The following is a 12,006-nucleotide window of genomic DNA, read 5'->3' as shown; positions in this document are numbered from 1 at the left end:
TGAACCACTAGGTTTATGGCAGTTTGTAATAAAGCAATAGAAAAGTAATACAATGAGTAAATCATAGCAGGTAGAAAGTTACTAAAAAGAAAAAGCACATGAATGATGATGGAATAAATAAGAATGTTAAAATAGCTAGTATACCTACACCCAAGTACTTAAGCAAAAATAGGACACATAAGGAACAGGTATCCTACCTAGTGGTTAAAATGCTGGTAGGGACACCAAGACCCCACATGTCCCAACCAGTACCCCATATCAGAGTGACTGGGTTCAAGTTCTGGCTCCACTCCTGACTCCAGCTTCCTGCTACTGCAAATCCTGGGAGGCAGTGACAATGTTCCTGCCACCCATCTGGGAGACCTTGACTGCATTCCCAGCTCTTGGATTTAGCCATGCCCCGTTCCAGCTGTTGCAACATTTGGGGAATGAATCAACAGATGCAAGCTTTCCCTATCTTTATCTCTGCCTGTCTCTTTCTCTGTTTATCTGCTTCTCAAATAAATACAAAAATAAATCAATTTTTAAAAAGGAAATAGAAATATGAGGAAAAAAGAAGCCCGGGAGTGCAGTGGAGCATGGCCCAAGTGCTTGGGCCCTGCACCCCACGGGACCAGAAGCACCTGGCTCCTGCCTCTGGATCGGTATGGTGTGCCAGCCATTGGAAGGTGAACCAACGGCAAAAGGAAGACCTTTCTCTCTCTCTCTCACTGTCCACTCTGCCTATCAAAAAAAAAAAAAAAAAAAAAAAAGAACTTGTAAGTCTCACAGAAGAGGAATCTGAATACATGTGCTAACCTCCACCAAATGCTCACAAGAAACAGTGAGATAGGGTGATACAAGAAACCTACAATAGGCCGGCGCCGCGGCTCACTAGGCTAATCCTCCGCCTAGCGGCGCCGGCACACCAGGTTCTAGTCCCAGTCGGGGCGCTGGATTCTGTCCCAGTTGCCCCTCTTCCACGCCAGCTCTCCGCTGTAGCCCGGGAGTGCAGTGGAGGATGGCCCAAGTCCTTAGGCCCTGCACCTGCATGGGAGACCAGGAGAAGTGCCTGGCTCCTGGCTTCAGATCAGTGCGGTGCACCGGCCACAGCGGCCATTGGAGGGTGAAGCAACGGTAAAAGAAGACCTTTCTCTCTGCCTCTCTCTCTCTCTCACTGTCCACTCTGCCTGTCAAAAAAAAAAAAAAGAAAAGAAAAGAAAAGAAAAGAAAAGAAACCTACAACAGACCCTTCTGTGGCATTCAAGCACAAAACATGCCCAGTTTCTGGATATTTATCTCATATAAGGCAAAAACCTTAATGTCCTCTTGAAAGGCAGAAAACTAGCTTGGATTCAGCATACTGCACTCATACAAAGTAAAACACAAAGCAAAGGTTTATTACTGTTAGAAAAAAGGCAGAGGGGCCAGTGTAGTGGCGCAGAAGGTTGAAAAGCCACTTGAACATGCATCCCCCACATAAGAGTGTCAGTTTGAGTCCTAGTGGCTCTACTTCCAACCCAGTTCCCTGCTAATGTATCTGGGAAAGCAGCAGAAGATAGCTCAAGGCCTCTGCCACATATGTTCCATTTTTTAACAGTTCACGAAAAACAGAATTAAATAATTTAAAAAAAGGAAATACATGCAAACAACAGAAGAAAAAATAGCTTCGTTCAAAGAAACTGAACTAAACTAAAAGGTAATTTTGTATTAGCTAAAGAAATAAAAAAAGAAAAAGCTATCATATATATCACAATATATGATATAGCCACATTACAACAAGTACTAATAAAACATGAAATTAAAAGTTTATTGTGCGGCCAGCATTGCAGCGCAGCAGGTAAAGCCCACAATGCTGGTGTCCCATTGGGAGCTGGTTCGTGTCCAGGCTGCTACACTTCCCAACAAGCTCCCTGCTAATGGCCTAGGAAAAGCAGAGGAGACTGGTTCAAGTGCTTGGGTCCCTTCCACCCATGTAGGAGACTTAGAAGAAGTTCCTGGCTCCTAGTTTCAGCCTGGCCCAGTCCCAACCATTAAGGCCATTTGGGGAATGAACCAGTGGATGGGAGACCTCTCCTCTCAGACTCTCCTTCTCCCTCTCTGTAACTCTTTCAAATAAATAAATAACTCTTTAAAAAATTTTTAAAAAATAAAGTTTATTACTGAGACCTAATATTTCACTTATTTACAGAAAGCACATCACTAAATCAACTATTTAGCTTTGGATTTTTACATAGAATATATATAACATATGCTAAAATGCTTAGCACAATGGCTAATATAAAGCCAGCACTTCAGGGACAAGTATTTGGGATAGTGCTTGGGACATCCACAACTCATATTGGAGTGCCTGGTTTGAATCCCAGTGACTCCATTTCTGATTCAACTTCCTATTAATGTGCAACCTGGGAGGCAGCAAAGTAATGGTTCACATACTTGAGTCCCTGCCACCCACTTGGGAGACCCAGATTGAATTCCTGGCTTTTGCCTGGCTCAGCCCTAGTTATTGTAGGAATTTGGAAAATGAACCAGTGGATGGAAGATCAGTCTCTGTCCCTCTGTCTTTCAAATAAAATGAAAATAACTTTTAAAAAAACTTTTAAAAAGTAAGCAATCAATAAGTATTAATTACAACTCAGTCTCACTAAAAGCCTTTTACAAAACATTCAGCAAAAATCTAATAAAATATTTTTAAAACAAAGCACTGTCAAAATCTAATCAAGTTTCATACACACCAAAGAGCATCCCTGCAAAAGGACTACAGATGTCTCGATTAGCAGATTTGGATGGTGCATTATCTTGGGCACTAAAACCAAAGAAAAAGAAAGAATTAAAATCCAGATCATTTGCAAGAAGCAAAAACTTATATAGTAAAATGTAATTTGAGTTGTTGTCTTCTCAAATTTCTATGGACACTATAATGTTTATAAATTTTTAACAGGAAGGTAAAATCATGACATTCTATCTCTTTTATACACTGAGATTCCAATGTATTCAAGACTACAAATATAAAGGCTTTTTTCAAGGCAGGCATTAAGTGGGTTAAGCAGCTGCTTGGAACAGCCAAATCCCATAACACAGTGCCTGAGATCAAGTTCCACCTTCACTTCTGATTAAGCTTCCTGCTAATGTACCTGGGAAGCCACAGATAATGGTTCAGAAACCCAGTCCCTAAAACCCAAATGAGTCCCTGGCTCCCAGCTTCAGTCTGGACCAGTTCCAACTGTTGCAGCAAGTGGGAAGCCAAGCAGCAGATAGGAGATACGTGTGAGTGCCTATGTATATTTGTCTCTCTCATTCTGCTTTTCAAATAAATAAATAATTAAAATAAATGCTCTTTTTCTTCAACCTGCTTCAGGCTCTATCAGCTCTCAAATAAAATTCCTTTTCAGGTGAGTCATCACCCCAGTAAGGGAAATGAATTTAAGTACACATAAATAAGTCCTAAAAAAGGAGACAGCATGACCTATGAACACATTTGACAAAGAAAACCAATTCTGAAAACCACTTTTCATGGAATATAGAAATGAGGAAAAACAGGAAACTCTCAGAAAAAAACTTAATTAAAACCCAAAAACAAATTATCTTCTTTTAAAGTACTATTTATATATTACATGTTTTCAAAGAAAAAAAGATACCTTTCTTGACACATGACAATATTATCGTCATTATATACTATAGATTCAGAACTGTTTATTCTGAAATGGGAAAGCTACCAAATGATAAAAACTATGAAAAGGAAGAGAACATCCAAATAAAGTACATATAGTTTATTTTTAACAGAAATACATATGAGCACTAATTTTACAAATAATCATAAAAATTACCTATTCAATAAGCTGAAAGTAAAAGTTTTGAAAAAAATCATATCACAGGTCATTTTTTATTTATTTCTAATCAAGGTACATCATCATGACCCCAAGATATTTTAACTGATTTACAGTCCATTAAATTATATGCCTGTTTCTCCTTTTGATATTTAAAACATTTATCTACTTTATAATAGGGACTTTCTAAGAACACTTTAGCACACCTTATAACCAACAAATTTTGCCTTCAAAAGAAAGCTGTGAGGTATTGTAAATTTTGATTTACCACTACCTATCTCCTCACCTTTCTTTCCCTTTATCTCCTTTCTCACTAATAAGGAAAGCTGTTAATATACCATACCTTTTTTTTTTTTTTTCAGTAAGCCAGTTTTAGGCAGGTGCAGAATTTATGAGACATACCATACCTTTTATTTCCAGCAGATGAAATTCGTATATTTAACTGTTCTGTGACATCACCATCATAATCCATAGGAGGCACATTTCCTTGTCTGTTCCTGTGCATCCTTAAAAACACATTAGCTTATAGAGCATGACCCCACACAGGGTACCTTATTATATCTCTTTGGGATTTTAACATTTGATATCAAAAACATTAAATGGAAAAAAGTAATATAATCAGATTTGACCATGAACACATTCAAAAATTAATTAAACTTGCTTCAAATGTGACTTGCTGGTTACCAGACAATAAAAAATTTTAGATTTAACAGTCATCTCTATAAGGAGGTTATTTTAAATTACTTCAATAACTTCTGAAAATTATTTAATTTCAAAATTACAAGTTTTAAACATATTTTAAAGGGAGGATAAGATAATATACTTATCATTCAGTAAGTGAATAATTGAGCACCTACTATATGCCAAGGACTATTTTGAGCACAGGGTATACAGTCATCATCTCCTGTACTCACAAAGAATATAGCCAAAATTCAAAATGAGATTATTTTTTAAATAAAAATTCATGGACTCTGGCAATTATTTCACTGTATGTATCAACATTTTTAACTTAATATATACCAGCAGCCTTGCCACTAAATTAAATCAAATATAACAAGCCACAATATTTGCTAAATCACAACAAAGAATAAATGTTACCAACAGATGAATGGGAAACCTTATAAACAAGTAGGCTGATACATCGGTAGAAATTTGTTCACTTTACTCACAAGGTCATAAACAATTAGAACTTCACTTTTTCGTGAAAAACGTTTTTTAGAAAATAATCATCAAAATGTTTCATTACAGTTAGTCTTTTTTTTCCATTTGGCAAACATTGACTTTTTTTTATTTTAATTTCCCACAAGAGAAACCAACATGATTTCTACTCCAGCATTTATTAACATCCACGAAACTCAGCATTTGAGTCAAATTTTTTTACATGGTTATTAACAAACTATATTGTCTTTCTCACAAGGAGGCTATTGGAAAAAAATACAGTTGTTAAAGCACTGCTGAATATTTCAGGTGAATTTCGTTGTCAAATTAACAAAAGTGACGATTTTTAGCTCTATAAGAAAAGGAATTTTTCACTCAGAAAAAGTACATAAATTTCTTCATTTGTTTCCATCATATAGGTCACTGTCAGTATAATCTGTGAAGAAAAAACTATTTGGATTTTAATCCTCATAATGACAACTTGTCATGACATGTGAAATCCATACCTAAAATAAAGCCCTGTATAAGCCCTTTTTCTAAAAAAAAAAAAAAAAAAGATTTTATTTATCTATTTATTTGAGAGGCAGAGTTACAGACAGAGAGAGGGAGAAAAACAGAAAGGTCTTCCATCCTTTGGTTCTCTCCCCAAATGGCCATAACAGCCAGAGCTAAGCCGATCCGGAGCCAGGAACTTCTGGATCTCCCATGCAGGTGCAGCAGCCGAAGTACCTGAGCCATCTTCTACTGCTTTCCCAGCCCATAGCAGACAGCTAGATTGGAAGAGGAGCAGCCGGGACATGAACTGGCACCCATATGGGATGCTGGTGCCACAGGTGGAAGCTTAGCCTACTGTGCCACGGCGCCGGCCCCTATATAAGCTCTTTTAAAAAGAATTTCCAGTGTATTTCAATTTATCAAAAAGCAGCTAATTTTAACTTACCTAAAATCTATGCATTCAAATCTCCCTTTTAAAGTTACACAACAGAGGCTGGTGTCATGAAAGCCACCAACTGTGACGCCAGCATCTCACACTGGCATCAGTTTGTGTCCCAGATACTCTTAAGACCAATCCAGCTAATGTCCTGGGAAAAGCAACAGAAGATGGCCCAAGTGTTTAGGCCCCTGCCATCTATGTGGGAGACCCAGATGAAGCTCTTGGTTCCAGGCTTCAACCTGGCCATTTGGGAAGTGAACTAATGGGCAGAAGACCTCTCTCTCTCAAATAAATAAATATATATTTTTTAAAAAAGTGATATCACTTCGGTGTCGTTTTCTATTTCACTTATTAAAGCAAGTCAATATAAACTCAAATTCAAACTTGTAATTAACTGCACTGGCAGTGTGACATAGCAAACTGAGCCACTGCCTGCGATGCCCACATTCCATATGAGTGCAATTAGAGTCCCAGCTGCTCCACTCCTGATTCAGCTCCCTGCTAATGTGTCTAAGAAAGCACAAGAAGATGGTCCAAGTGCTTAGAGCCCTGCCAACCACAAGACTCGGATGAAGCTTTTGGCTCCTGGCTTTGGCCTGGTCCAGCCCTGGCCGTTGTGGCCATTTGGGAAGTGAACCAGCAGATGGAAGATTGCTCTCTCTCTCCCCACCCCACTTTCTTTTTAACCTGCATTTCAAATAAGGCATATACACACAGAAAAATGTGTAATTAACAACGTCAGAGAAGCGGATTTAGTTTATCTTCTATCCATACACATCCATATATACAGAAGAGTTAACAGAGCAGGCTGAGACTGCCTGTCTTTAAAAGGTCTGCTTAAGTTGATATTTGCGTAGTGCCTAGGAACACATTTTGAAAGGGTTCCCACCATTTCCAGAATGGGTAAGAGGAATGGGTAAGAGTGGATCTTTGTGTCTATACTGTTTGTGCAAACAATACAATTTATGTTGAATTATGTTGAACATCTGCTTTCCTTTGGAGAGTCTAGAATTCTCGTATATGATCAGCACCCCCAAAAAACTCTGGGCACTAAGTCTCAAGTGAGCTTCCCTACAGACAATATTTTTCCATGTTGTCAAAATTCAATGCTGGAGGAATTTTATCTCCTGTATGATTTCACTGGGGGAGGACTCTTGAAAGATTGTGCTGGTTTGCTTAGGACTTTGTATCTTAACTTCTTAAATCATATTTATAAGTAGATTAGAAAATTGATATCTTGATGTCAAAATTCAGCAGCAAAGAATTGTTTTCCAAATTTTATAAAACCATTAAAGGCTAATATTTGAGGCTCACCATCCCATGGCCCCATGTATCTTTTTTGTTTTGCTTTGTTTTGATTTGTTGACAGGCAGAGTGGACAGTGAGAGAAAGAGAGACAGAGAGAAAGGTCTTCCTTTTGCCGTTGGTTCACCCTCCAATGGCCGCCATGGCCGGCACATGCGGCCGGCGAACCACGCTGATCCGAAGGCAGGAGCCAGGTGCTTCTCCTGGTCTCCCAAGCGGGTGCAGGGCCCAAGCACTTGGGCCATCCTCCACTGCCCTCCCGGGCCATAGCAGAGAGCTGGACTGGAAGAGGGGCAACCGGGACAGAATCCGGCGCCCTGACCGGGACTAGAACCCAGGGTGCGGTGCTGCAGGCGGAGGATTAGCCTATTGAGCCGCGGCGACGGCTGCCCACATATCTTTTCTTTTGCTGATTTTGCTTTGGATTCTTCCACTGTAATAAACTATAGCCATAACTACAACTACACACAGTCCTCTGAGTCCTTCTAGTAAATTGCCAACCCTGGGAATGATCTTGAGAATCTACCTATGACACAACACACAAAGCAAATTTGCTGATGTGGTAAACAGGTATTTATATCAATGAAAATTTTAAAAAGGGAGACATTCAAATTTTACATTTTTACAAGCATAACTTAAGACCCCAGAAGGGCCGGCGCCACAAATCACTAGGCTAATCCTCCACCTAGCGGCACCGGCACACCGAGTTCTAGTCCCAGTTGGGGTACCGGATTCTGTCCTGGTTGCTCCTCTTCCAGTCCAGCTCTCCACTGTGGCCTGGGAGGGCAGTGGAGGATGGCCCAGGTCCTTGGGCCCTGCACCCACATGGGAGACCAGGAGGAAACACCTAGCTCCTGGCTTCGGATCAGCACAGTGCGCCGGCCGTAGCGGCCATTTGAAGGGTGAACCAACGAAAGGAAGACCTTTCTCTCTCTCTCTTACTGTCTAATTCTGCCTATCCAAAAAAAAAAAAAAAAAAAATCCCAGAAGTAAAAGCCACTTACAGACAAAAAAATTGTTCTAAAATTTACCCAAGAGCTTGTAACTTGCTGCATGTTCAGTTAGGTTGACTGATGACAATATTTGGATTAACAATAATAGTTTTTCTTTCTATAGCTGTACTCAAAATATGCACACTAAAACATGTTTTCCAGGCTCTTTGGTATATATAGATAAGTTAATAAAGCAAGCACCATAAACCCAAAATGTTATTTTTCAAAGTTCACTCTAAATTTTAAAAATTTTGAGAATTATTTTATGTATATTATTAAGGTCTAAAATTGACAGTAAAATTACAGGTTTCCTAATTAAGAGCCTATATGAAAGATATTCTAAGGTGTATTTTCCACTGAGAAAAAAAATTCACTAACAAGATTATAAAGGTCCCTTGTCACTGATAATTACAATAAAATCAAGACTAAGAAGATGTCTAAGAGGCCTAAGAAAAGCAAAACTACACATCACAATAGAAATATTAAAAAAAAACTTCAGCTATCATATTCAGTTTTATGAAATGGCCAACATAATTATGCTTACCTTTATTAAATTAAGGAAGAACTACTATTTACATATAAAGATTCCATAAACACTTTTTGAAAGTTACTAACCTAAGACCAAAAAAAACCCAAAAGACAAATTTTGAAGGGAACTTCAGTTATAAAACCAAATTATGGTTTGGAAAGTTAGCCACCTCATTCTCTATAAAAAATGTCTCTATAATTTTATATTATCTTTATAGTTTTATATTTTACAATTATAAAGTTACATTTCATAATTTCCTCCATTTACTAAATTTGCTTTTATATTTCTAATAAATGTGTCATGTAAATACTCCTAAACATCCCTGTTCATCTTAACAACTTTAATAGTGGATTTACAGTTTATTTTAGAAACGTCTATTGGATCGTTCTCTCCCTTTTTTATTCTATCAGCTAGTATTTGCAGACACTAGTCTGGTTTATGTGATCCCTTTGGTTCTTAGTCCTATCATTACGATCAATTGTGAACAGAAATTGATCACTGGGACTAGTGAGATGGCATTGGTACATGCCACCTTGATAGGATTGAATTCGAATTCCCTGGTATGTTTCTAACTCTATCATTTGAGGTAAGTCAGCTTGAGGATGTCCCGAATTGCACATCTCTTCCCTCTCTTATTCCCACTCTTGTATTTAACAGCGATCACTTTTCAGTTAAGTTTCAGCACTTAAGAAGAACTGTGTATTGATTACAGTATTCAACCAAAAGTATTAAGTAGAACAAACAAAAAAAAATAATAAGAGGGATAACATATTAAGCTGCTCATCAACAGTCAGAGTGAGGGCTGATCATACACAGCAGACCCATAGAATGGCAAATGTCCTAAACAGCACTCTGGCCTCAGAATCAGCCCTTAAGGCATGCAGATCCGGCTGAAATGCCCATGAGAGTATTTCAGGCATGGAAAGCCAAGACACTCTGGGGGAAAAAAACAAAACACCTAAATGAAAGATCTACACAGTGAGATCCCAGTGGAAAGAATGGGTCATCAAAGAAGGAGGTACCTTTCTCTGAAGGGAGGAGAGAACTTCCACTTTGACCATGGCCTTGTCTAAATATGATCAGAGTCAGTGAACTCAGGGAGCTTCCATAGCCTTGGCAGCTCATGACAAGAACCTAGGGTGATTACTGATGCCATAAACAAGAGTGTCAATTTGTTAAGTCAACAACAGGAGTCACTGTGCACTTACTCCTCATGTAGGATCTTTGTCCTTAGTGTGCTGTACATTGAGATTTAATTCTATAACTAGTACACAAACAGTATTTTTCACTTTATGTTTCTGTGTGGGAGCAAACTGTTGAAATCTTTACTTAATGTATGCTAAACTGATCTTCTGTATATAAAGAGAATCGAAAATGAATCTTGATGTGAATGGAAGGGGAGAGGGAGTGGATAAGGGGAGGGTTGCGGGTTGGAGGGACGTTATGGGGGGGAAGCCATTGTAATCCATATTCTGTACTTTGGAAATTTATATTCATTAAGTAAAAGTTAAAAAAAAAAAAAAAAAGAAACGTCTATTGAAGCAAATGAGCCCTCCATGAAGAAAGGAACTGCTGAGTCAGCAATGGTTTTACTATTGCTATTTGTCTCTTCAATCCCTTCTCTATTAGAGGTAACAAAGATGATATTATCTAGAGATTATACACTCATTAAACATCTAGGAACAATCCGATGTTAATCAAATTCCAGAAGTTCAGTTAAGGTACAGTTTGTATCTGGGAAATCCTTTTTGTTGTTATTTTTTTATTTACTCTTTCAATAAAAAGTTTCATGGAACTGTGATAGTGGACCCAGGAACCTAAACATGTGACAAAATAACATTAAGTCACATACACATGCACAGCCACACACATAAAAATAAGTACAAGATACAGAAATCTAAGTAAGATAGGTGGACTACACCAATGTGAACATCCTGGCTGTGATGTTGTACTATAATTTTAAAATATGTTAACACGGTGAGTATTGAGTATACTAGGTCTCTCTGAATTATCTGTCTCAAATACATGTGAATCTACAAATATTTCAAAACAAAAATTTTTTAAAGGTATGGGCTTTCTCTGTAATATATCATCAAAATGAGTCTCCTGAGCAATCCATACAATGTGTGCCCTAACCCCTCCTATGTAAACAATCTGGAGTTCCCATCCTATGCTGAGCCCTAAACGCTATTTGGCTATAAACAAATAAAAAATGAGTCAATTATAAGAAATAGAGCATTTGTTTAGTTTGCTCAAGGCTCTAAGAATGGAAAACACAAGAAAGTCTCAGACCATTGGATTCAATATTGAAAATGTACATATTCAGGGACATAGTGCTCTTCCTATTATTTCCCATCAACTTGCCATGGGATGGGGAGCATCAAATATTAGCCTTTAATGGTTTTATAAAATTTGGAAAACAATTCTTTGCTGCTGAATTCTGACATCAAGATGTCAATTTTCTTATTTTCTAATCTACTTCTAAGTAGGATTTAAGAAGTTAAGGCCAGGGGCCGGCGCCGTGGCTGACTTGGTTAATCCTCCGCCTGTAGCACCAGCATCCCAAATGGGCGCCAGGTTCTAGTCCCGGTTGCTCCTCTTTCAGTCCAGCTCTCTGCTGTAGCCTGGAAGTGCAGTGGAGGATGGCCCAGGTGCTTGGGTCCCGGCACCCGCATGGGAGACCAGGAGGAGGCACCTGGCTCCTAGCTTCAGATCGGCACAGCGATGGCCATGGTGGCCATTTGGGGAGTGAGCCAACGGAGGGAAGACCTCTCTCTCTCTCTGTCTATAACTCTGTCAAATAAATTTTAAAAAATAATAAAAAATAAAAGAAAGAAGGCCATACTCCATAAAAGATACTTACATCCCATTATTACACACTATAGACAAGTTTATTGGTTAATACCTATTTTAACAATCCCTAAACATTTGAGTCCTTTCTCTTTAACTGTGGTTTTAGAGTCAATACCAGTTTAAGCCTATCGATGTGATCTAGAAGTAATCCATCTAAACATTGCTCAGTTTTGAATATGTGAGTTCACTTACCACACCTCAACCCAATGGTTTTTGTTTTTTTTGTTTTTTTTTGACAGGCAGAGTGGACAGTGAGAGAGAGAGAGAGAGAGAAAGGTCTTCCTTTTGCCGTTGGTTCACCCTCCAATGGCCGCCGCAGCTGGCGCGCTGCGGCTGGCGCACCGCGCTGATCCAATGGCAGGAGCCAGGAGCCAGGTGCTTTTCCTGGTCTCCCATGGGGTGCAGGGCCCAAGCACCTGGGCCATCCTC

The 12,006-nt window shown here is 38.8% G+C and overlaps 1 protein-coding gene across 38 annotated transcripts in view; it reads right to left on the bottom strand.

The window, feature by feature from the left end:
* The window catches only part of CSPP1 (centrosome and spindle pole associated protein 1), a 144,216-nt gene that overhangs the window by 87,539 nt on the left and 44,671 nt on the right, over positions 1 to 12,006 (bottom strand). For 22 of the 38 annotated variants that reach the window (XR_011389120.1, XR_011389122.1, XR_011389123.1 and 19 more), the window contains 2 exons: positions 4,214 to 4,312; positions 2,715 to 2,785 (listed from right to left, as the gene is read on the bottom strand). The exons of 9 other annotated variants lie outside the window; for them this stretch is intronic. Coding sequence is in view for 23 of the 29 variants with exons in the window: in XM_008255605.4 (XP_008253827.2) it covers positions 2,715 to 2,785; positions 4,214 to 4,312 (170 nt within the window). In the remaining 6 variants the exon portion in view is untranslated. The remainder of the gene's footprint in view (positions 1 to 2,714; positions 2,786 to 4,213; positions 4,313 to 12,006) is intronic. 7 more of the 38 variants (XM_070075120.1, XM_070075124.1, XM_070075125.1 and 4 more) reach the window with 1 other exon arrangement.

Source organism: Oryctolagus cuniculus, chromosome 6 (assembly GCF_964237555.1).
Source record: "Oryctolagus cuniculus chromosome 6, mOryCun1.1, whole genome shotgun sequence".
NCBI lineage: Eukaryota > Metazoa > Chordata > Mammalia > Lagomorpha > Leporidae > Oryctolagus > Oryctolagus cuniculus.
This window is presented reverse-complemented; position numbering and strand designations above follow the sequence as displayed.